General features: G+C 43.7%; 1 protein-coding gene across 7 annotated transcripts in view; it reads left to right on the forward strand.

The window, feature by feature from the left end:
* The window catches only part of LOC124011459 (transcriptional regulator Erg-like), a 73070-nt gene that overhangs the window by 38285 nt on the left and 7415 nt on the right, over nucleotides 1–27370 (forward strand). For 5 of the 7 annotated variants that reach the window (XM_046324865.1, XM_046324892.1, XM_046324902.1 and 2 more), the window contains 2 exons: nucleotides 18944–19161; nucleotides 23307–23461. In XM_046324865.1, coding sequence (XP_046180821.1) covers nucleotides 18944–19161; nucleotides 23307–23461 — 373 coding nt within the window. Of the gene's footprint in view, nucleotides 1–12588; nucleotides 12742–18943; nucleotides 19162–23306; nucleotides 23462–27370 lie in introns of those variants that run through there. The other 2 variants (XM_046324884.1, XM_046324909.1) reach the window with 1 other exon arrangement.

Consider the following 27370-nt stretch of genomic DNA (forward strand, 5'->3'; position numbering starts at 1 on the left):
ATTGCTTTACTGGGAGGCTTATCAGAGGTAAACTGGACAGCGATATTTATATTTGAGCTGAGGATGAACTGCTCACAGTGGGCTTCCTGCTAGGGAAAAACAGTATAACTCAGGTTCATAGGCACAACTCAGGTTCATAGGCACATGATTAACATGTTAGCCCAGAACACCTTAAGTGTCATTACATACAACCGTGAAGAACTATTGGATATCAGAGAGACGTCAACTTACCAGCACAACCAGCACTACGACCAGGAATACGACTTTCCCAAAGCGGATCCTTTGTCTGCACCTCCCAGAGCATTTGAACCAAAACAATTCCACCAGAGTAAAGGGTGCTGGAGCGGTCTTCTAGTGAGTCTTCGGATGCGAGAACACCATGCACCACTTCAGAGTATATTACTTGCTAATGTCCAGTCCCAAGCTAACAAAGTCGACGAAATCAGGGCAAGAGTTGCTTTCCAAAGAGATACAGTATCTGGGATTGTAACATACTCTGTTTCACAAAAACATGGCTAGCTGGCGACATGCTGTTGGAGTCCATACAGCCAATGGTATTTTCAGTGCATCGCGCCGACAGGAATAAACATCTCTCCGGTAAGAAAGAAGGGCGGGGGTGTATGTTTCGTGATTAACGACTCATGGTGTAATTGTAAAAACATATAGGAACTCAAGTCCTTTTGTTCACCTCACCTAGAATTCCTCACAATCAAATGCCGACCTTATTATCTCCCAAGAAAACTCTCCTCAGTTATCATCACAGCCATGTATATCCCCCCGAAAGCGGATACCAAGACGGCCATCAAGGAACTTCACTGGACTTTATGCAAACTGGAAACCATATGAACTGCTCTCTTAAGGTCATGCCACAGCATCTCAATTGGGTTGAGGTCAGGACTCTGACTGGGCCACTCCAGAAGGTGTATTGTCTTCTGTTGTTGATTTACTTCTGTGTTTTGGGTTGTTGTTCAGTTGCATCACCCAACTTCTGGTTAGTTTCAATTGGCGGACGGATAGCCTTACATTCTCCTGCAAAATGTCTTGATAAGATTGGGAATACATTTTTCCGTTGATGATAGCAAGCTGTCCACGCCCTGGGGCAGCAAAGCAGCCCCAAACCATGATGCTCCCTCCATCATAAATTTTGACAGGAAAATGGTCCAATTCAACAGAACATCCCTGGTTATCCCTTCTGCCGCTGATCTGGCGGATTCACTAAACACAAATGCCTCATTTGTAAATAATGTCTGAGTGTTGGAGTGTGCCCCTGGCTATTTGTAAATAAAATAAAATATATTTAATACAAACATTTTGCCGTCTGGTTTGCTTAATATAAGGAATTTAAATTATTTATACTTTTACTTTTGATACTTAAGTATATTTTAGCAATTCCATTTACTTTTGATACTTAAGTATATTTAAAACCAAATACTTTTTGACTTTACTCAAGTAGGTTTATACTGGTTGGCTTTTACTTGAGCCCTTTTCTATTATTACATCTCGACTGTAAACATCGGGCCTACACTGTGACCTGCAAGGCCATATTTGGGACACTTTTTATGGGGTATACATAGAAAAGCCTGATCTGTGCTTATTTTGAAATAGCCATGGCTTAATATCTCCTATTAAATCAATGTAGGTGGAAGGACACGTGCAAGGTTGTATTATCAGTCGATCAAACCTACTGTGTACAAAACCTTGTTTGTATTAGGAATGAGTTGCAAGGTATTGTGTCTAAAACCTTATCCTATCACTTCAGGGGCAGGGTCCATACAGCCTGTGCTGTGACTGGTTCCCTGTGTCGTCCAATCCTGTCAAATATAAAACGCATGACGGTTGTGTGAGTTGCCAGAAAAAAAAACAGAAAGCGCCCATAGCCCATTATACCGTCAGCTTCAGGCCAGTGTTTTGTCAAGCAACAGACGAACCATTGTGACCGAAAGCAGGGGGAAAAAATGTTATTTTTAATATAACTGTCTGGCCACGGTGATTAATTCAAATCATATGGTGTTTTCTCCTCTCTCTCCCACCCTCCCCCTGTATGAAGGCAATGCTACAGGAGGCTGTGGAATGCTAAATGAGCATCTGTGCAGTGCTGCTGCAGGATACTGCTAGGCTGTGTTTAGATGTAAGTGATCCTTAAATGTCCCCTTTCACTCCTTCAGCTTCAAAAGGAACACTTCTGGGCTGGCGGGATGACCGTGCTCAGTCAGCGTTTTACTGAGGTTAAGAACCGAGAAAGAGCTGGCCTGAGGGAAACTAATGGTTAGAATTCATTTGTCATCATATTTTATTGTGTATATGATACTGTTCTTAAATGGAAATGATACATGCCCATCGGTTTTGTTTTATATATTAATAGCAAATCATGTTGATAACTTTTTTTTTCTTACAGTGCATTTCATGCATTGAGCTCAAAGCTCTCACACATTGGCTTTTGAGAGTCAAAAGCTGCTCTTAAATTTGATGCACATTCTCTGAAATGTTGTTTATTTAGATCCTGGGCTGTTGTTTATTTAGATCCTGGGCTGTTGTGTATTTAGATCCTGGGCAGAAAGTATTTTTTACGTCTTTACTTTTTTTTGTGTGATTTTTTTTAACCCCTTTTTCTCCCCAATTTTGTGGTATCCAATTGTTAGTAGCTACTATCTTGTCTCATCGCTACAACTCCCGTACAGGCTCGTGAGAGACGAAGGTTGAAAGTCATGCGTCCTCCGATACACAACCCAACCAAGCGGCACTGCTTCTTAACACAGCGCACATCCAACCCGGAAGCTAGCCGCACCAATGTGTCGGAGGAAACACCGTGCACCTGGCAACCTTGGTTAGCGTGCACTGCGCGGAGTCGCTGGTGCGCGATGAGACAAGGATATCCCTACCGGCCAAACCCTCCCTAAACCGGACGACGCTAGGCCAATTGTGCGTCGCCCCACGGACCTCCCCGTCGCGGCCGGTTACGACAGAGCCTGGGCGCGAAACCAGAGTCTCTGGTGGCACAGCTGGTGCTGCAGTACAGCGCCCTTAACCACTGCGCCAACCGGGAGGTAACTTCTTTACTTTTTATTGTGATTGCTGCTGAAGTAATACTGCAGTAAATAGGAAAACCAATGCAGACCAGCATGATATAGCCATTAACTCTGTCGTCCGTTCCAGAATTATAATACTTGGCATGAACTGTAATCTAACCTGCACATTGTTTATGCACAATTTGTTACGCCACTTAGGAGCCTTACTAATGTTAACGACAGGTCATAAACACGCTTATAAAGCATCACAATAGGTGTACTACTACCCATGCTGTAGGTATCTCCATAAAAGCCGGTGGCCGCCGGGCATGTAGTGTACGTCGGAGGGTGGAGGGATGCTGGTTTCCTGCTCTCGCTCTCGTGACCAACCTGCTTCCCCACAGGGCTATTACAGCTAGACCACCAGGCAGACTACCAGCACACAGACTGAGATCTGTTCAACCCTTCGCTCCCAGACAGTGATGGTGGCGCTCTAGGAGCCAGCCAACTGTTAATGGAGTTTATGATCCCTGTGCCAAAAGAGGCACACATACCTGGCCATTAGGTTGAACGTTAGAGAGCAACCTTCCACTGTTTACAGTAGTTTACATCAGATGAGGTTCAAAGGAGAAGCTCTATTAAGCTCCAGTAGGAGGTAAACAGAGTTATGTAGCTTGATTCAGAGTGGGAATCATTCATTGATAGAGGGAGAAAGAGAGAAAGGTAGATCGTTAGAGCCTTAACACGGTCTGAAATGTAAATATGTTTCTCAGGCTACACTTTTACCTCACCTACTTACATGGACGACTTTTCAGAGACGCATACCATTGAGACTAGTGAAGGCTGTTGAGGGGAGGAAGGCTGATAATAATGGCTGAAACAGAGCAACACATAGAAACCATGTGCTTGATACTATTCCACTGATTCTGCTCCTGTCATTACCATGAGCCCGTCCTCCCCAATTAAGGTGCCACCAACCTCCTGTGATTGAGACACATCTTAGGAACGCTGCCTGTGTACTGGGTGCTGTTTCGCCAAGCTGCCTGTAGATGGAGCCGTTAATAGGGGATTATGTATTAGCCTTGTGCCCAAATGCTCCATAATCCACAAATACCCAGCATGTGACCAAGCACCTCACACTCTTCCTCTATTGTTCAGCTGCCACCACACTAACCCCCATACAACAAGACATTCAATTGTGACATCAAGCATTTTTCCAAGACCATCAATCTGTCTCTTTACGGACACAAGTCTATACTGAAGCTTCCTCCTCCGGATCTTCTGAAGTAGAGGATGTGTTGTGGGGAGCAGGGCTAGAAGGGGTAAAGCCCAGCACCGTCGGAGGCTGCTGTATTTATAGTCCCAGAGAAAGGTGTTTGTGTCTGTGAGCATATAGTACAGGACATTCTTATGAGAGGGAGAAGCATGGCTTCCCAGCCCCCTGTGGAGTTAGCACGTCCAGATCATGACTGCTGGTGATGGGGTGGAGGGTACAAGAGTAGGGGGGTGACTGGGGGTATGCCGAAAATGGGGTGGATGGAGAGCAGGCTGGAGATGGGGTGAGGGAGATAAGGTGGAGATGTATATGGAAGAGGGGAGTGAGGGGGTATGGTGGTATTGGGTGACGGGTACTAGAGGATGGGTGGGATTTGGTGAGGTGGAGGGTTGGGATGGTTGAGGTGTGTGTGTGTGTGTGTGCGTGTGTACATGTGTGTGTGTGTGTCAGCATTGTTGGGTGGCCTAGATTTAGTGTGAGAGGAGAACAGGGGTCACATCCTACAGACTTCCTGCAGGAGGCCATAAAACCAGTCAGACAACAGGAGATATGGATGGGGGAGGAGGGAGAAAGAGAGAGAAAGAGACTGAAAACTGAAATAAAATGAAAGACTATAGATGTAGGCCTAATTTGGCTGTTGGAGATTCTCACACACTTCATAGTATTACTTCATTTGGTGATGCAACAACAAACAGCAGAAACTTGTGAAAACCAGCACAATTTGAGCAACACAACATCCTCCTGTTTTTCTTAATGCTATTTGGGTACATCTTGTGATCATCTGTTGAAAGACAATACGCAAAATAATTGCAACATTTCAGTTTTACAAAATGTACACCCATAGACCGTAAAAAAGAAATTCCCAAAAATGCACACCCACCAATAATACTGGTAACACAAGTTAAAAGTGCTATCATATGTTTGTTGGTTTTGGTACAAAATACTACAACTGCGACCTGGCCAAGATAAAGCAAAGCAGTATGACACAAACAACACAGAGTTACACATGGGATTAACAAACGTACAGTCAATAACACAATAGAAAAATCTATATACAGTGTGTGCAAATGTAGTAAGATTAGGAGGTGAGGCAATAAATAGGCCATAGTAGTGAAATATTTACAATTTATCAATTAAACACTGGAGTGGTAGATGTGCAAAAGATGAATATGCAAGTAGAGATACTGGGGTGCAAAGGAGAAAAGAACAACAACATGGGGATGAGGTAGTTGGATGGGCTATTTACAGATGGGCTGTGTAAGCTGCTCGGACAGCTGATGCTTAGAGTTAGTGAGGGAGATATAAGACTCCAGCTACAGTGATTTTTGCAATTTGTTCCAGTCATTGGCAGCGAGAACTGGAAGGAAAGGCAGCCAAAGGAGGAGTTGGCTTTGGGGATGACCAGTGAAATATACCTGCTGGAGCACGTTCTACAGGTGGGTGCTGCTATGGTGGCCAGTGAGCTGAGATAAGTCTTTGCTAGGTAAAGCCCTGCCTTATAGGTGACCTGGAGCCAGTGGGTTTGGCAATGAATATGAAGCAAGGGCCAGCCAATAAGAGCATACAGGTCGCAGTGGTGGGTAGTATATGGGACTTTGGTGACAAAACGGATGGAACTGTGATAGACTACATCCAATTTGCTGATTAGAGTGTTGGAGGCTATTTTGTAAATTACATCGCTGAAATCAAGGATCGGTAGGATAGTCAGTTTTACGAGGGTATGTTTGGCAGTGAAGGATGCTTTGTTGTGAAATAGGAAGCCGATTCTAGATTTAATTTTGGATTGGAGATGTTGGAGGGAGAGTTTACAGTCTAACCAGACACCTAGGTATTTGTAATTGTCCACATATTCTAAGTCAGGACTGTCCAGAGTAATGCTAGACGAGCGGGCGGGTGGAAGACCGTAGCCAGTTGGAACGCATGGCCAGCCGTAGGAAAATGCTTATTGAAATTCTCAATTATTGTAGATTAATCGGTGGTGATAGTGTTTCCTAGCCTCAGTGCAGTGGGCATCTGGGAGGAGGTGCTCTTATTCTCCATGGACTTTACAGTGTCCCATAACTTTTTGGAGTTTGTGCTACAGGATGCTAATTTGTTTGAAAAAGCTAGCCTTTGCTTTCCTAACTGCCTGTGTATGTTGGTTCCTGACTTCCCTGAAAAGTTGCATATCCCGGGAGCTATTCACTGCTAATGCAGTACGCCACAGGATGTCTTTGTGCTGGTCAAGGGCAGTCAAGTCTGGAGTGAACCAAGGGCTATATCTGTTCTTAATTCACATTTTTTGAATGGGGTATGCTTATTTAAGATGGTGAGCACTTTTAAAGAACAACTAGGCATCCTCTACTCACGGAATGAGGTCAATATCCTTCCAGGATACCCGGGACAGGTCGATTAGAAAGGCCTGCTTCTGAAGTGTTTTCGGGAGCGTTTGACAGTGATGAGGGGTGGTCATTTGACCGGGGACCCATTACGGACTGGCAATGGCGGTGATCGCTGAGATCCTAGTTGAAGACATTATTTGTATTTAGAGGGAAGGTTGGTCAGGATGATATCTATGAGGGTGCCCGTGTTTACGGATTTAGGGTTGTACCTGGTAGGTTCCTTGATAATTTGGGTGAGATTGAGGGCATCTAGCATAGATTGTAGGACTGCTGGGGTGATAAGCATATCCCAGTTTAGGTCACCTTACAGTACAAACTCTGAAGAGATGGCTAGGACATCAGGGTTGGCGGAGTATGCTAAAGCAGTGAATAGAACAAACTTAGGGAAGAGGCTTCTGATGTTAACATGCATGAAACCAAAGCTTTTACGGTTACAGAAGTCAACAAATGATAGCGCCTGGGGAATAGGAATGGAACTGGGGGCTACAGGGCCTGGGTTAACCTCTACATCACAAGAGGAACAACAGAGGAGGAGTAGGATAAGGACTGGTCGTCTAGTGCGTAGGTGACAGAGAATAAAAGGAGCAGATTTCTGGGCGTTGTAGAATAGATTCAGGGCATAATGTACAGACAATGGTATGGTAGGATGTGAGTAGAGTGGAGGTAAACCTAGGCGTTGAGTGATGATAGAGGCACCAGTTAAGCCAGGTGAGGTCTCCGCATGTGTGTGGGTTGGGACAAAAGAGCCATCTAAGGCATTTTGAGCCGGACTGAGGGCTCTACAGTGAAATAAAACAATAAGAACTAGCTAAGACAGCAGTAGACAAGACATATTGACATTAGAGAGAGGCATAAAGCAATCACAGGTGTTGATCAGGAGAGCTAAGACAACAATGGGTAAATGGCGATGAATGGACAGAGCGGGTCAGTTAGGTACATACAGGACCTGAGTTCGAGGCTGGGGCCGACAGGTAAACAAAATGAGGTACCGTGTTATTGATACAGTCCAGGGGGCATCAGCTGTGTAGCCGAGTGATCATAGGGTCAAAAGAGCAGCAATAGGTGAGTCAGGGTGCCGTTCAGTAGTCACTGCTACACTATGCAAGCAGGAGACACAGCGTTCAGAAAAGCTAGCGGGCCGGGGATAGTAGACGGTTTTTCGGCAACATCGTAACAGAATAGCCTGTTAAGACAACATCGGGCGATCACGTCGGCAGTCCAGTCGTGATGGATCTGCGGGGTTCCGTGTCGACAATAAAGGGTCCAGGCCAATTGGCAAAGAAGGTATTGTAGCCCAAGAATTAGCTGGTATATGAACCTAGCTCGAGGCTAGCTCAAGGCCTGGCCGGGGTATCCTGGAAGGATATTGATCTCATCCCGTCAGTAGAGGATGCCTGGTTATTTAAAAAAATGCCTTCCTCACCATCTTTAATAAGTATGCCCCATTCAAGAAATTTAGAACCAGCATTAGATATAGCCCTTTTCTCTACAGACCTGACTGCCCTTAACCAACACAAAAACATCCTATGGCGTTCTGCATTAGCATCGAACAGCCCCCGTGATATGCAACTTTTCAGGGAAGCTAGAAACCAATATACACAGGCATTTAGAAAAGCCAAGGCTAGCTTTTTCAAGCAGAAGTTTGCTCCCTGCAACACAAACTCAAAAAAGTTCTGGGACACTGTAAAGTCCATGGAGGATAAAAACACCTCCTCCCAGCTGCCCACTGCACTGAGGATAGGAAATACTGTCACCACCGATAAATCCACTATAATTGAGAATTTAAATAAGCATTTTTCTACGGCTGGCCATGCTTTCCACCTGGCTACCCCTACCCCGGTCAACAGCACTGCACCCCCCACAGCAACTCGCCCAAGCCTTCCCCATTTCTCCTTCTCCCAAATCCAGTCAGCTGATGTTCTGAAAGAGCTGCAAAATCTGGACCCCTACAAATCCGCTGGGCTAGACAATCTGGACCCTTTCTTTCTAAAATGATCTGCCGAAATTGTTGCAACCCCTATTAGTCTGTTCAACCTCTCTTTCGTGTCGTCTGAGATTCCCAAAGATTGGAAAGCAGCTGCGGTCACTTTTGACCCAAACTGCTACAGACCTATATGCTACAGACCTATATCTATCCTACCCTGCCTTTCTAAGGTCTTCGAAAGCCAAGTCGACAAACAGATTACCGACCATTTCGAATCCCACCATACCTTCTCCGCTATGCAATCTGGTTTTCAGAGCTGGTCATTTGTGCACCTCAGCCACGCTCAAGGTCCTAAACGATATCTTAACCGCCATCGATAAGAAACAATGCTGTGCAGCCATATTCATTGACCTGGCCAAGGCTTTCGACTCTGTCAATCACCACAACCTCATCAGCAGACTTGATAGCCTTGGTTTCTCAAATGATTGCCTCACCTGGTGTTACGTTCCCTAGGCTTCCTGAATTCTCCCCAAGCAGCTGATTGGTTGGCCCCCATTGATTGGAGAGCTGACCCCGCCCCCTCATCAGGATGCAGCTGTCTCCAATTATCAATTCCTTCTGAAGCTATATAAGCAAGTGTTCTGTTGCTCAGGAGAGAGTTTGATTGTGCTATAGAGAGATGATTGCTGAGAGAGGAGGCTGATGGCTGTGGGTTATATAATGTGTTGGTTATTCTCAGAGGGAGATGATTAGTATGTCCTGTTTTCGTTGTTGCGCAGTGGTATAATTTGTTGCCAGTATTTTGTAGCCGGTCCTACTAAGGTGACAAAAGCACTGTTTTTGATTGTGAAATTGTTTGTAAAATTCTGTTTCATTTGTTCCCAGGGGGAAGGGAAGGTAACTAGGGAGTGCTTAGGCAAGAGGCCCGCGGACATATACATATACCCGTAGTATATTCACTGTCTAGGCACACTAGGTAAGACCTGGGCGGACCACCGACTGTATTTTGGTAAGGGCAACAGGTGGTGCTAAATTAGGTAAATAGTGGGTAGGCAGGTAAGGTAGGAGAAAGGGCTTTGAGATTTACTTTCTTTGCTTTGGTTCCGTCCAGCCACTTTTCCCCCTATTACCGTGTGACAGAATAAATTCCTTGTAAACGGTACCACTCTCTGCCTTTGTCATTTTTACTCACACCTACAGTCCCATACCTCTTTCACTTCATGGGGAGTTGAGTTGTAGCAGGGTTTTGCGTTCCCTCTTCACAGGCGTGCGTAGTACCTGGTTCACCAACTACTTCTCTGAGAGTTCAGTGTGTCAAATCGGAGGGCCTGTTGTCCGGGCCTCTGGCAGTCTCTATGGGGGTGCCACAGGGTTCAATTCTTGGACCGACTCTCTTCTCTGTATACATCAATGATATCGCTCTTGCTGTTGGTGAGTCTGATCCACCTCTACGCATGCGATACCATTCTGTATACTTCTGTCCCTTTGGACACTTATCAACCCTCCAGATAAGCTTCAATACCATACAACTCTTGTGGCCTCCAATTGCTCTTAAATACAAGTAAAACTAAATGCATGCTCTTCAACCGATCGCTACCTGCCCCTGCCCGCCCGTCCAACATCACTACTCTGGACGGTTCTGACTTAGAATATGTGGACAACTACAAATACCTAGGTGTCTGGTTAGACTGTAAACTCTCCTTCCAGACACACATCAAACATCTCCAATCCAAAGTTATTTCTAGAATTGGCTTCCTATTTCGCAACAAAGCATCCTTCACTCATGCTGCCAAACATACTCTTATAAAACTGACCATCCTACCGATCCTCGACTTCAGCGATGTCATTTACAAAATAACCTCCAATAATCAAATTGCCATCTGTTTTGTCACCAAAGCCCCATATACTACCCACCACTGTGACCTGTACGCTCTCGTTGGCTGGCCCTCGCTTCATACTCGTCGCCAAACCCACTGGCTCCAGGTCATCTACACGTCCCCCCTTATCTCAGCTTGCTGGTCACCATAGCAGCACCCACTCCAGCAGGTATATCTCTCTGGTCACCCCCAACACCAATTCTTCCTTTGGCCGCCTCTTCTTCCAGTTCTCTGCTACCAATGACTGGAACGAACTACAAAAATCTCTGAAACTGGAAACACTTATCTCCCTCACTAGCTTTAAGCACCAGCTGTCAGAGCAGCTCACAGATTACTGCAGCTGTACATAGCCCATCTATAATTTAGCCCAAACAACTACCTCTCCCCCTACTGTATTTATTTATTTAGCTCCTTTGCACCCCATTATGTCTCTCTACTTTGCACATTCTTCCACTGCAAATCTACCATTCCAGTGTTTTACTTGCTATATTGTATTTACTTCGTCACCATGGCCTTTTTTTGCCTTTACCTCCCTTATTTACATTTACATTTAAGTCATTTGCTCACATTGTATATAGACTTATTTTTATACTGTATTATTGACTGTTTGTTTTACTTATCTTGGCCAGGTCGCAATTGTAAATGAGAACTTGTTCTCGACTTGCCTACCAGGTTAAATAAAGGTGAAATAAAAATACATAAATTCATGCTAGCTGGTGCTTGCTTCGGGACAGAGGCGTTAGCTAACAGTATCCACTCGTTTGCAACTAGCTAGCTGTGATAATCCGGTGTAATGATCCAGGGCGGCAGGAATCCGGTGATGTGGTAGAGAGAAGCAGTCTGATATGCTCTGGGTGAGGCTGATCCGTACCACATTGGGTGAGGCGGGTTGCAGGAAAGTATATTTAGTTCGTAGATAGAAATTGAGATGAAGATATATACGAAAAAGACTGGCTATTTACACGGGATAAGACAAAGACAAACACACACGTCCTACTACTACGCCATCTTGGAAAATAATTCCTCTGTGTAAATGATATGATGCCACGCCACGATTGGTTTACAAACACTGTGAACCTCACAGCTTAAGCTACATATAAGGACACCAAATTTTTGACCCTGGCTATGGCCCTGAGCCTCACAGTGGTCAGTTGAATGGAGTACTACCTCGAGGGCTTTCTGGTCTGAACTGTGGTTCAACTGTACACCTGAGAGTGGTCACAGGTCAGAGGTCACAGTGCAGTGGGTCTGCCCCAGCCTGTTTGTGTGTGTGTGTTTTGTATGTGTGTGTGTAATCAACGTACAGGACCAGGGGTGGTCAGTCACGGGTGTGTTTTGACAGAGGTCGGCAGCAGGATGTCAGGCTGCGCTCTGATTTCCTCTCTTACTTTCTCTTTGACTTTCTCCTTGACTTCACCTCCTTATCAGGCCTGCTCAGGTTTGCTGCTTTCTCACCTCTAGCATCCAGACCCAACCAGACCCCCCGAAGAAAGGAGGGCCGGGCTGCTCACATCTCATTCTCCATTCAATTAATATTCATTCATTGTGTGGACATTCAGTTTTTCTGTTTATTATGCAGGTAGCCTACTAAATTGACGCATACATGTAACCTGTTATTTAAGTGAGTTTATAAAGGTTCATTTATACTGGAATATACTTAAACCTGATTTTAAAAATGGTTTAAGTGTAGTAATGTTGAAATGCCCCTTTTTCTAAAGTGGTGAAATTATCTTAACAGTGTTGAGTGCTCTGTGCAAGAGAGGTTGGTGCTGTACTCACTGTAGCCATCTATAAAGGCACATGGCAGGCAAGCGTATCAAGTATGGATCGTATGATCAGACATTTGCATCCTGTCACCGGTTTATGTGTGTGACACACACACACACACGCACACACACTTCACATCTGCCTGCCTCAGTAGAGAACCTACTCTTAGATCAGCCTTTAGTTAGTCTCCCCTCTACAACCTTACCCCTCCTTACTTAAAAATAAAAACTACTAACACACATCAAGAATAACAACATTGTTTTTAGCCCTTCTTATCTCCTCTCTCCCAAATATCCTGTTTCTTCGAGTTGCGGTGGCCAGAACCAATAGAAACCTCTTCCTGCTATTGGCTGACTTCACTTCCCAACGTTAGCACAATCTCATCCGCTCCAAACACCGCTTAGTGGAACCTCAACTAGCTTGCTGTCCAGAAAAAAAAATATTAGAATTTATACCAGTGTGTTTTACCAGGACTGAGAGGTCCTGAACAAATATGGCCAGCACCATTAAGGTAAGTACATTTTTTTTCTTTATTCGCCAAAGTTTTGGCTTTTTATTGGTTATTTTCTGTAGTGCTTGGGCATTGTTTTAGTTTTCGTGGCACTTTAAAGAAACACTGACCAAGCAAGCGAAGGGTAACACCCTTCTGCCATAGAGGTGCGACAAGATTTCCTTGCAAATTTCCTTTTCCTATGCGGATGGGTTGTACGGTTTCAAAAATCTTTGGGTTAATGACAAAATCTGAGATTTCGTTCTTTCGGACGCTGAATTGATTTGACCTGGCTTGTCTTACAAACAAATGAATCAAACCGGAATTTACATTTCTTGAACATTTGATCCATTATGGAGAGGCACCAATTTTAACGTCTATTATGTTTTTGATGTTGATATTTTTACCTTTACAAAAAAGCATAAGAAAAAGAAATTGACAGTTTTTTTTTTGCATTCTTATGTATTGGTATTTTTTTTGTGTGGGGGGGGGGTCATAGGTATTTGTCTTGTCAAAGAACCATCTGCGAAAATTATACTTTGAAATTAAAAATGCAATCCTGTGCTGAAGGAACTGAAATAATGGGAGGTTTAAATTCTCTGAAGACATTTTATCATGCTACTGTTATCGTTGCATTAATGCCTATGTTAACATCATAATCAAAATGAATGGTAACTAGTAGTAGTAAATAGTTAATACTTTGACATGGCTATCCTAGTGTTAGTCTATCAAGTAATTACCCTTGTGTAGTTACTGTAACAACACCAATTAGACAATGGACAGAGGACAAAAGCATTTTTTGCTTTTTATAATAATCAAATAATCTAGGGCACAACATGCTTCATAAGTAGCTGTAACTCATAGGCTATATCTCAATCAATATAACAAAAATATTTTTTCTGGTGCTCCTACATTTTATGTTGTGCTCCTAACTTTAAAGTTGGGAGCTCCAGTGCTACGCATTACATGTTTTAATTTAGAGTCCTGCCTGGGAGTCAGTCACCTGCAAACCTAATTCAACATGGCGTCTACTATTTCCACCCTCTGCGTCTGCCAGTGGCAGCACAATATGTTTACAGCCAAATCACAGTGTGAGCAATAAAACAAAAGCAGGGAAGCCATAATTACATAATCAGCTGTCTTGCTGGTATTCAATGCAAACAGGTACAGTTTGGAAGTAGAACCCAAATGTTTGGCGAGGGAGCTTGCTCCTTTGTGACCCGTGATATTGTGGCACTGGGACCGTGGTTGAGTTGAAGTCCCAGGCAGAGAGGAGAGTGACTACTGTTTATAAACACCTTCTCAATGCACTGGCTGGCTTTTTGTGGAACAGGTTTGGTGGTGGCGAACTTCATTGCACCTGATTGAGATTATTATGGATGACTATAAGAGTATTCTGAACAACTGACATAGATACTCTCTGTCACAATAGCACAAGACGATTGGGGAATAGTTTTGCTGAAATGAGCATAACGCAACCAACTGAAAAGCTGCGTCATGTTGTTTTGATAGTGTCACACTATTCTCAGCTTGAAGACACGTTATGGCACCAGTGGACAGTCTATCATCTTAGACAGTTCACCTGGGGTCAGTGATCTAGTACACACCTAGAAAGCAATGTTCATAGAACATAAGGGAGAAAAAAATCAGAGAACAGATCTCATCCCTTACCAATCATAAATGTTCTTGGTAGACCAACCTGTTAACTTTGCTGGTCCATAGCCACTTCTTTAGTCCTAAATGTGTTAAAAAAATAGAAATACACTTAATACAATGTACAATTAATTACACAATGAAGAGTGTAGCATTCAATTCAGTGAGTCAACCACATCAGGATATCAGGACACAAACAAAACAGTTTATCATGCCCGCCTATGGACAGAACTGAGGCAAACCATGCAGATAGTGTGTATATGTGTGTGTTATACACATACCAGAGGGGGATCCAGGAAGTTGTGGCCAACCAACCTCTGTGTCTTTGTGAGGTCTGAGGCTCTGGCCAACCTTTGTCACTGACCTATGGAAATAAAAATACCCATAATTTTTCAAATTGAAACTCTCCAGGCTTTTGCCGTTCCACGTTTCATCCTGTACTATAGTTTCACACATAAGCTCCGTCTCTTTCTCCATAATACATGTTACTGCCAAATCAAGGCCCCTGGAAGTTATTCATCATAGGATCTCTACTAGGCAAAAACATTCTCTCTGTGGTATCCTATTGCGAAACAAAACATGTTTTCCAGCAGTCATGTACAAATCAGACTGCTTTTCAATGCTAACAAAACGGCTTTCGTTGAAATGTAACACAGGTGTTCTTCCTGTTTGAAAAATCTCTGTCAATTCATATTAGGACACCCCAATATTGCCTGTCTGACCAAATGAAAATTAAGGTGGTCTTAATTGGTGAAATCAGGGAGGGAGCTGCTAAAACAACATCCAGAATGGCTGCCCCCGATTGAAGGCCATAACCTGCACTACTGATGTTACTGCATCTTGTTCTGGAGGCAGCCCTGCAAAGTGGTCACTAGCTCTCATAGCCACAAAGCCATGACATCTGATTTCAAACCTAACCTTAACCCTAACCCTTTAGACCAAAAAGCGAATTATTACAATTGCCAATGTTGCAGCTGGCCTATCTAGGGGGAAATTGCTCAGTTCTGCCTCCAGGACAAGACTAAAATAAACGTCAACCTGCGGTGAACTGCCCAATGGCCTGCTGTGTCGAAATTGTTGGGCGAACTCCCTCCCTCCCTCCCACTCCCTCTTTTTAGTTCTCCCTCTCTTCATCCGGCCATCAACTCCATTAGTGTTCCAAATCTCAGCCACAATCAAAATGCCAACGATGAGCACTTCCTGTTATGCGCTCCCCACCTCCCGATATCCCTCCCCCTAAAAGGAACTTTAAACACAGGAAATGCTGGGAGAAGGGGAGCTTCCTGTCTTCAGCCACACCACACCATGTCTCATTGGGAAGGCTGCCTGGGACATTCTCCATGAATGGGTCCAATGGCTCCATTGAGAGGGAGTACAGGACTAGAGCTACTCATACACTGTGAATATGGCTCTCTATGTCACTTTATAAGGTCAGAATGACCCTGGAGACACTGGAGCATGTTTAGGAAGAATTGTTTTAGGACAAAATGTCCACCATAAAGTACTGTAAACCAGCTCAGGCTAACATGATTTTGACTGTTGTTAAATGTGATATACACAACATTATATGAGGTGAAATTAAGTGTACTATACCAATTTCCACTTATAAAGCACAATATTTATGGAGGGTAATTTACTATACTGCCTCAGAGGGGCTCAAGTTCTGATTTGAACCAGCTGCCCTCTGGTCAGCAGTTCATTTCCCTACCCAGACGGCCATGCTGCAGCCCCTGGAACTCCACTACACGCTCCCATAGAGGACCTCCCTGAATGTGTACATTATATGACTTATTCTATGGTGGACACTGTTCGGTAGGAAAACTGGGCTCAGCACAGCCTCATTCTTCCCTGCCTAATTCTGTGTTCATTTTCTTTGACCATGACACTAAGGTTGTGAAATTATCTCTCACTTTCCATAGAAGAGGAATAATGGACCTTAGAGGAATGTACTGTACTGAGTTGGGGCAAGATGGAGACCTGGCCAGACTCTTGTGTTGTTGTGATCTAAGCTAGTTTAGTTTAAATCTAAAGGCAAATTATGTTTGCTTCATTTTGTCGTGGTGTTTATGGAATATCTGAATCTTCTCTATGTTCAGGATGTTCAGGATGGCCAAATATTTTATAACTGGTTTCCAGTGTTTACAGTTGTAGGATCTTAAATTGATCCAGTTTGCTACTACAGGAAAATACTAGTCCTACAGCAACAAAAATGTGAATTATTATGTGGATTATAATTAGTGGACATTTTTGTAGGGGTTGATACATTTTTTATTAGGGTAAATCAACTCTGAATTTTCATAGTGGAAATTACAAACTTCTGAAGCCTTTTTAAACCTCAAATACAGTACAAGTTTAGCATTTTCTACATTTCAGGCAAGTTCTCCTGCAACAGGGTGATCACATTAAAGTCCTAAATCTGTAAATTGTTCCCAGACACAATGTAAACAGACTGCATTAAAATGGCACTCGATGGCTACACATCTATCAGAAATCCCAGCTGTGATTGATGACGGATCTCTTTGTGGCCTATCTTTTGGTTGTTTTTTGGTCAGTTCCTGGCTTTATGGTCTTTTCCATAGGATCAAAGCTCAGGAAGTATGGAGCTGTGTGGCTGAACATTAGCTGTGAATGGATGTGGTTTTGTTTTGTTTGCATTGGGTGAACAAAAGCTGTGTGTGTGCCCCTTATTCATGCTGGCTGGGGTCACCTCGTGTATATTATGCTCTGCTCTCCTCTATCTCTAACCCCTGGACCCCCCCCTCTCAGATGACTGTCAATGAGCCGAGCCTGCTCTGTAATGTGGTTTGCAGCTGACATATCAGGGAGGACCAGTCCCCACTAGATTAATCTGCTTTCCGACACAGCTTCCTTTTCCTCCTAAGTGATTTGAGATCAGGGTGGGTCACTTACACCGAGATGTTGGAGGGGCACTCCTTCCACGAGAGAGAGAGAGGAGGGCAGGTTGAGGAGGGCTGACGAGCTCAGAGGAAAAAGAGAAGAGAAGGGTTGGTGTTTGACTCAGATGGAAGCCCTCTGAGGTATATGTAGCAATACAGGATTTGGCTAAGAGATTTTATGAACAATACTGGGAAAATTAGAGACAGGTTGCCATGTCATGGCATTTGTGGGAAAATATGTGTTTGTGTTAGTCATTGGTGTTGAATGGATGTTTACTGTTGGATCCCATTCATTTGAGGTTGATGGGAGGAGACAGGAATGGCTTTGACATAAATGAAGGATAAACACTAGATTCATCAAGATTTAATTAACTCCTTGGCTAGAACATGCATGTAATCTTTAAATGTACAAATCCGAAAAGCGTTTTGTATTGCATATGATTCCATCTTTCTTGGATGAAGGACACATGGGGACCTGACTGAGGCCTTGTGGTTAGAGGGAGTATACCCAGTGATGAGATAATCATGAGTGTGGTCTGCACTGTGGTCTCCTGACATCACAACAAATGGATGTTGGAATGAAAGTTGAAGTAGAGTCTCAATTTACATTTCCCCCAAGAATGGCTGAATATGCGTAGAATGCCTTGACCTAACCCAATAACCTAAAGAATACCTGGAAATTAAAAAAAAAACTATCAGGTCTTTCTACAGCTATATTGGGGGTCTTGGGATAGGGAATAACTGAACAGTTGAGAAAGTATAAAACACTTAATAAAATGTTTGTTGATTTTGAACTTTTTTATGCCATTGGCACAGAGTATTTAATTAGAAATCAAAAGTGTAAAGCCCCTAAAGCAGGCTTTGGGCGACAGTGGCTAGCAGGGGAACCTAACAGATTTCTGATGTAAAATATATTTAATTTCAATATGAATAACCTGTATAAATAGAGGGGAAAACTAAGGAAAGAAATGGGAAAACATCCCCAAAAATTACAGGAAGTAACCCAGACTCTTTAGGAGGTCTATCCCATCTAGATGGCACCGGGTGAACTTACCTCAGACCTGTGATGCCAGGATGTAGAAATTGTCCTGTGAGGAAGACAAAAAGTTGGACAAAATGCATGTGAAACGTTCATGATCAAGAGGGTTAGCATGTGGTAGTTTAGAGGGTCAGGTTGGTTAATATTGGTACTCTTTGCCCATGTTGTCGATCATATAGAGCCTGGTAGACACCCAGCAGGTTTAATCATAGCGTATACTTCTGTGCTCTAATTCAACCCAGGTAGAAGTGAATGAAACTGGAGCACTTTTGCTGGCCATGGTAATCCCTCTATAATGAGGGGGCCTGGTTTTCAGGTGAGTTTTCCAGGGGTCATTCTGTCTGCCATTTTACCCACAAAACAATGAGCTCACAAGGAGGTATTCATCAGACTGCAATCTAATGTTATATCCACCACATATGTGCATAGAGCTTAGGGTTTAAATCACAGACCGGTCCCAAATTACCTGCAATTTGAGCAGAGCCCCTAGGATCACAAATCAATCATACTCGGTTCATGCCAAAATCCACACTTAATGAATCTGAACCAGTTGATTGTAAACCAAGTGAATGGAGCTTTGATTGTAATAGAAATCTAAGAGGGATATGTCTTTGCTCTTTCTTTCTGCGTACAGGAAGCGTTGTCGGTGGTGAGTGAGGACCAGTCGCTGTTCGAGTGCACCTACGGAACGCCCCACCACGCCAAGGCTGAGATGGCGGCGGCGGCGGCCAGCGAGTACGGCCAGACGGCCAAGATGAGCCCCAGGGTGCACCAGCAGGACTGGCTGTCCCAGCCGCCCGCCCGCGTCACCATCAAGATGGAGTGCAACAGTGGACAGGTCAACGGCAACAGGTACAGCAGTCCACTTTTAGCTTCACTTTTACATATGTCTGGCCCATATCGTGTGAACTCTGGAGAGTGCTAGCATTAGAAGGGGCGAATTGACACAGTGCTTTACACCCTGGGGTCCACTGTGCACTGGGCTGCAGCCAGGCCTTTGGCCCTGATTTCCTGTCTATTGTCTGCATTTCTATTAATGTACTTTAAACAAGTGGGTCGATGCGGCCTGAAATCGAACGTCGTAATGTAAATATTTTGAATTACGGGGCCCGAAAATTAAATGCGGTGGTATAGAGTCAGTTAAAGGGACGTCTGCTGTTTACGCCCATCATAGTAAAGAGTCTCGCCTGGCTTACACAGTAACAGCCAGCAGCCAAGCTACTTGCCAAACAGACGAGGAACTTGACTGAGGTTTTCAGTGGGTGAAAAAAAACTGGCAAAGCTGCCTGAGACCCAATCCAAGACAGAGTTGCTGCTGTTGGAAACCCAAACTCAAAACAGCTGTACCACAAAAAAATATAGAAGGACCGCCACTGCATTCATATTTCTAACACATCTCACACGTGCAAGAACCCCCCCTCCATCCATCTAGCCACCCTCCAATCACCACACAGCCATCTCCATCTTTGGAGCAGGGCTCTCCACAGACACCCAGGCAGAGGGCCTTATTTATCTGGCGGTGAGACATGGGAAAGATTGTTCCAATTAGTGACGAGTCAGGGAGCAGAGGAAGATTTACAGCGGAGATCAACACAGACAGCACTGCTGCTCCTGCACACACCACCATCCTCCCCTCCATTCACGAGGCTACTAGAGGGAGGCCTACTGTACTGCCACATAAATGTATGTGTGTGTTTGGAGGGGGGAAGACAGGTGTGTGTGTGTTTGTGTGTCTGTGTGTGCGCACACCATGTGTATGCTAGCATCTGGGGACCCAAAGCTCAACCCGGAGTGTTCCAAAGCACTCCGACATCCCAGGAGTTTGGTCCTAGTTTCCAGAGTTGATAATCTTAAAGATTGTGTTACATGGCATGGCAATGGGGGTTTTATGGCTGAAGCTTTAGAAAAGGGAGGTAGCGTAAGGGTACAGCTGGGTGACAGATAGCCTCAGCGATGGAAATTATTACGGGGAATGTTGACATGGGGGCTAGCAGGGGTCCTGAGGCTACCCTCATTATCTGGATTTAATGGGTTTGTGGACCTCCCCTCCCATGCCCCCCTTCATCACCCCCCACCCAGTACCCTTAGTGAGCAGCAGCAGGGTTTATGGGAAGTGAAGTGGGCCCGGGAGCCCAACCTCTTGGCAGATTAATTAGCTGACCCAAACCTGGAGAACAATGAACAAGTTAGCTTCAAGACAAGGTCGACGAGACGCCTGCACTCCTCTACGCTAGGATTCCCTTGGATTGTTTGTTCTTTCTGTCTACCTCGCTATGTCTCTCTCTCTCGCTCATTCTTATCTTGATATCTGTCTCCAGTCTTTGCCTCTCTGTATCTGTCTCTTTCTTTCTCTCTACAGTGATAGAGGGTTGAATGTGTTTTAGCATGTGTCTGGGCCCAGTGGAGAGCAGTTTATAGTTGCTTGGCCTCCGTAAGCATCTGATGGTGACTCATACTGGGTGGGAGACAATAGAGTAACACACACACACACACACACACACACACACACACACACACACACACACACACACACACACACACACACACACACACACACACACACACACACACACACACACACACACACACACACACACACACACACACACACACACACACACACACACACACACACACACACACACACACACACACACACACACACACTAATCAGGGCTGAACTGCAGCGCACTTCGCTGCATCACATACAAATGCATATGTCTACACACAGACAAGGAGACTTCCACAGTAGACACACAGATATACTAGTTTTCCATCGATCCCATTGCGTTCATCTTCAATCAGACATTCTAACCCAACATAGTTCATTTGTTTTGGCTAATTAGCTCAAATTTACCACAGTCGCCGCCCTTTGAATACAATCTCAATTCATTTCACAATAATAGATAACATCCCCAGTTCTTGTGATATTTTTTGAACAGCACATGTGGTGACATGGCTGCTCTCCATAGTCAAATGAACATCAAATACTTTCACAATAACATTTTGGAAGGGTGCAGTAGTATGATCTTCTGCCCAAACTGGTAACCTCAATCATGCTTCAATTGTTTACATAAAGGAAATCTCGTTGTCTCCCTCTCCAGTTGCAAAAGATACTTGGTTTTTCTTCTGAAACTGGGACGCAAGGAAAAAGCATGCATTTTGAATTAGCAAAGATGAATTCTATTCTTATTTTCTCTCTCTCTCTCGCTCTCTCTGTATTGATTGAAATGAAATATGATAAAAACTGTAGAAGTATGGGCGTTGTGCATTACATTTTGGGAATGCATGTAAAGTATGATTTGTGCATGAGCAAATGTTCTATAAAACTAATTAGTCTAGGCTTGTTTTGATCCTTAAAACAGGGTTGCGATAGTAAATAAGACAAATTGATTCCCCCCAATTTCCTGTTCATATTTAATGTTTTATTTTGGCTTAGTATCAGACGTTCTTTTCCATTTTTTTGTCAAACTCAAACTGGCAGAATGTTTTTCAATCAGACAAATTCCGAGGGACTTTTCAGTACAAGTCACACCTTGGACATCTCTCACCCCTTGCTCAACTCGTAGATCCAGATACCATATCTTTATGGCTTAATGATGGATTCCCTAATGATGAGAGTTCCATCTTCTGGGAAGAGGAAGGTAATCACTCAGGTTATGCTGTTTGGCTGAAAGCGGCTATTGTCTTCCACGGGAAATATTTGTAGTGAAGCTTTCACCTGATTTTTTATGTTGACCTTCTGAACCCCATTGAATGGGGTCTCTAGTTTCTGCAGTCAAGTTGCTAACATTTATGGACACAAGTGAGACCGCCTTTGGGAGGCAGAATTTCTGCCAAGTGAAAAACAAGGTATTTAAGGTGGTCCACTTTGCAGCAATGTGGTAATTTCAGTTCAAAGTCTCATGTTAACATTACAATCTGGAAACTGGATCATTCCGGTTATAAGAATAATCCTGTAGGAAAAATACATGGCCATCAACATTTTGTCAATGGACAGTCTGAGACTAACAGCAGTATAGGCAATTAATTCACAGAATAAGTATAACATGTCTCTTTATGAAAGTGGCATAAAATAGTTACTATAATCTTTGGGACTAAGATTATTGAAATACGACTGGATTAAAAAATCCTTCCTCCAGCAGATCTGAGAATAAATCACTTGTATGTGTTTTTACTTTGAAACAGCTATTCCCAAATCACATGCATCTGGGGGCTGTACCCGTGGCAAGGACATATTCTCCATCAAGGCTGGGTCAGGAGAGGCCAACAGTTGGTTGACACATGACTTAGATTCCAAGAAATGGTTCCAAAATGGTTCATATCTTGGCCACAACAGGTTGATATGAATTTATATGACATTCCATGGGTAATCCATCCCATCTGGTGGCCGCACCCCAGGGGAATCAGAAGCTATGATAATGGCAGAAGAGTCATTTGGAATGGGGTCACTTATGGGGCCCAGGGCCCCTGGCACGCCTCTCTCCCTCCACTTTATTTTATTTGTCTTTTAATGTGGCTTCAGGAGAGCTGTGGGGCACAGGTTGCAGCCATAGCTGGGATATTTGAAAGAATAATGGATTGGAATGATAGATACGAAAAATCTGAGAATACTTTGTTTCGCAATCTGTGGTGGGAGGAGAGTTGACATCACAATTATACGTTCTCCTCTGTTTGAGCATCAAGGCACACACTAGCAATGTTATGGGGAGATTTTTGGGTCAACCTGAATGCATGGGATAATACATAGATTCAGATAGATAATCACCAACCAACATTTTACTAACGGTTTACAAACAAATGACTAATGGTTTATAAACAGTCTTTTAACAGATGTTCCAGTGTAGTGTTACCAGTTAGGTAAACCAATAGTCTTGATGAGCATTGCAGGTGTGGTTGACTCCGCCCCTCTGGGATTGACTCCACCCATATGTTGATGACTGCGCCTTCCTGTGACTACTGACCCAACTCCTCCCCTCTGTGTTTTGTCCTGACAGAAACTCTCCGGACGAATGCAGCGTGGTGAAGAACGGGAAGCTGTCCAGTGGAGGAGAGGGCAGCACCCCTGTCACTTACAGCAGTTACCTGGAGGACAAGCACATCGCTCCCCCCAACATGACCACCAATGAGCGCCGCGTCATTGTTCCCGCAGGTAACAGAGCACCTTAACACATCAAATGACACCATAGTGATTTGAACACCAGAACACTTTTCTTTAGACAGCTGGAGCTCTTAGTTAGATCTTCTCATTTACCTTGGGTCGACTCACCTGTCTTCAGTTGAGATGATAATAAAAATGGATATCTCGTCTGATGTGAACTAGCTCACGAGCTCATGTGTCCTATGTACACATGTAAACATAGCTAAAGAGGACCTGCTTTAGAATGAGAAGCAGGGCGTTGCCCTCTGCGGTTAAAGGAGCCTTCAATACCAGTCCCAATCGGTCATGTGAGTCGCTCACTGCTTTCGATTAGGGGACCTCATGTCTCTCACATACATTCATCTGTCACAAGGAGAGACTTCCTGTTAACTGCAGCACAGAAGCCCCAGCGTTTTGCGGGCAGAGTGTGCTTTTCCTTGTCTAGACGGTTTCCTATGGTGTCGGTCCAACTGGGTGGAGTAAGGAGCAGGGTGGAGGGGGGATGTGAGTCCCTGCCAAATGGGAGAAAAGTATTCTTATCAGTTCCCCTTTCAAAGACACACACCTAGAATACAGCACTGAATCCTGACTGGAACATCCATGAGGCTGTGCTGTGTTTTTTGGGTAAAAAGAGGTATCAGAATAGCCAAAATAAAGCACCTTTGAAATTAGGTGCTAACTTCGTAAATATTTCAGAATTTACACCTTTTTCTTTGATATAAAGTCATAGATCTGCATTAGATAGTCACTTCTTGATGTATCAAAAATAAATAAAATCCTGGCATATGTGCATAGGTTTAAAAAAATAAAAAATTGTGCGAATTTGACCCTTTTTTCTCCCCAATTTCATGGTATCCAATTGTTTAGTAGCTACTATCTTGTCTCATCGCTACAACTCCCGTACGGGCTCGGGAGAGATGAAGGTTGAAAGTCATGCAAGAACAAGGATTTCCCTACTGGCCAAACCCTCCCTAACCCGGACGACGCTAGGCCAATTGTGCATCGCCCCACGGACTTCCCGGTCAGGGCCAATTACGACATAGCCTGGGCGCGAACCCAGAGTCTCTGGTGGCGCAGCTGAAGTATAGCGCCCTTAACCACTGCGCATCCCAAGAGGCCGTGCATAGGGGTTTTAATGAATACACTTTTTGTGAACTACACAAAAAAGTTTTAGAACATCTACTCATTCAAGGGTTTTTCTTTATTTTTACTATTTTCTACATTGTAGAATAATAGTGAAGACATCAAAACTATGAAATAACACATATGGAATCATGTAGTAACCAAAAAAGTGTTAAACAAATCAAAATATATTTTATATTTGAGATTCTTCAAATAGCCACCCTTTTCCTTGATGACAGCTTTGCACACTCTTGGCATTCTATTAACCAACTTCACCTGGAATGCTTTCTAACAGTCTTGAAGTAGTTCCCACATATGCTGAGCGTTGTGGATATGCTGAGCCTTGTGGAGGTCAGGTCATCTGATGCAGCACTCCATCGCTCTCCTTCTTGGTAAAATATCCCTTACACAGCCTGGAGGTGTGTTGGGTCGTTGTCCTGTTGAAAAACAAATGATAGTCCCACTAAGCCCAAACCAGATGGGATGGCGTATCGCTGCAGAATGCTGTGGTAGCCATGCTGGTTGTGTGCCTTGAATTATAAATAACATCAGTGTCACCAGCAAAGCACCCTCACACCATAACACTTCCTCCTCAATGCTTTACGGTGGGAAATACACATGCAGAGATCATCCGTTCACCTACTCCGCGTCTCACAAAGACACAGCGGTTGGAACCAAAAATGTCCGATTTGAACTCCAGACCAAAGGACACATTTCCACCTGTCTAATGTCCATTGCTTGTGTTACTTGGCCCAAGCAAGTCTCTTCTTATTATTGGTATCCTTAAGTAGTTGTTTCTTTGCAGCAATTCGACCATGAAGGCCTGATTCACACAGTCTCCTCTGAACAGTTGTTGTTGAGATGTGTCTGTTACTTGAACTCTGTGAAGGATTTATTTGGGCTGCAATTTCTGAAGCTGGTAACTCTAATGAACGTATCCTCTGCAGCAGAGGTAACTCTGTCTTCCATTCTTGTGGCGGTCCTCATTAGAGCCAGTTTCATCATAGCGCTTGATGGTTTTTGCGACTGCACTTGTAGAAACGTTCAAAGTTCTTGAAATCCTCCGTTTGACTGACCTTCATGTCTTAAAATAATGATGGACTGTCTTTTATCTTTGCTTATTTTAGCTGTTCTTGCCATAATATGGACTTGGTCTTTTACCAAATAGGGCTATCTTCAGTATACCCCCCTACCTTGTCACACCACTACTGATTGGCTCAAACGCATTAAGAAGTAAATCAATTCCACCAATGAACTTTTAAGAGGGCACACCTGTTAATTGAAATGCATTCCAGGTGACTACCTCGTGAAGCTGTTTGAGAGAATGCAAGAGTGTGCAAGGCTGTCATCAAGGCAAAGGGTGGCTATTTGAAGAATCTCAAATCTAAAATATATTTTGATTTGTTTAACACTTTTCTGTTCACTACATGATTCCATATGTGTTATTTCATAGTTTTGATGAAAATAGAAAATAGTAAAAAATAAAGAAAAACCTATATTCTTAAACATTTGACCCATAGTGTACATGAAGCTCAAACCAAAGGTCACACTAGATACTATGTTAGCCTTTGTCACAGTGTAACCTTTATTTAACTAGGCAAGTCAGTTAAGAACAAATTCTTATTTACAATGACGGCGAACCGGGGAACAGTGGGTTAACTGCCTTGTTCAGTGGCAGAACAACAGATTTTTTCCTTGTCAGCTTTGGTATTTGATCCAGAATCCTTTCGGTTACTGGCCCAACGCTCTAACCACTAGGCTTCATGCCGCCCCACAGTAATGTATCCAATGGGAAATAACCATAGAGAAACGTAGTTTAGTGTAATTTTCCCAAAGACAAACCTGTCCATTGACTGCCCGGGGCACTGTTCTCTCTATCTGGAGGTTGTGCAACACAGTTTTTCTGGCATAGTGCAACTTCCTCTCCAACTGAAGCTGACAAGGACAATGACGCGACATGTTAAGAACATCCTGTTTTTGCTGTTAATTTAGAGGACAATAGCCACACACTGCTCCACGGAATGTAATGGGAGGTCAATATTAAACTGGCTTCTCTGCTCTACGTATAGGAAACACATTCCTGATATTTTGGTATAGGGACTTGGGGAGGGCATTTCAAATTCAAATACATACAGATCTGTTCCTATATGATGCACAATGCACCCCTTAGTGCATTTTAAGAGGCCCTAGAGCCCCACCCGACATCTCTGCCATATAGAATAATATATTGTTGGAGAGAATATAGAAACGTTATGTAAAAGTGTATTGCCTATGATATAATTAAGCAATAAGGCACAGGGGGTGTGGTATACTGGATGACCAATATACCACAGCTGTTCTTAGGCACAATGCATCGCGGAGTGCCTGGACACAGCCCTTAGCCGTGGTATATTGGCCATATACCACAATCCTCTGAGGTGCCTTATTGCTATTATAAACTGGTTATCAACGTAATTAGAGCAGTAAAAATAAATATTTTGTCATACCCGTGGTATACGGTCTGATATACCACGGATGTCAGCCAATCAGCATTCAGGGCTCTAACCAACCGGTTTATAATATGTAGTACTTGAGTCCACCCCTCTATAGTTTCTGTCCCATCTGAATTCCATCTGCATTACAGTACATTCACTGCTTAATGCCACATCCACTATATTGTTTGGATGGTTAAGTCCTCCAATATTGCACTGAGACAGACCTGAGGGCTGAGGAGAGTGAGTGCTGGCCAGCCTCCCCTTCGCCCAACTGATCATTGCCTCGTGTCTCTGTTGCGCGGGATGAGTTACCGTTGCCCCTTGC

The sequence above is a fragment of the Oncorhynchus gorbuscha genome, linkage group LG02, assembly GCF_021184085.1.
Source record: "Oncorhynchus gorbuscha isolate QuinsamMale2020 ecotype Even-year linkage group LG02, OgorEven_v1.0, whole genome shotgun sequence".
NCBI lineage: Eukaryota > Metazoa > Chordata > Actinopteri > Salmoniformes > Salmonidae > Oncorhynchus > Oncorhynchus gorbuscha.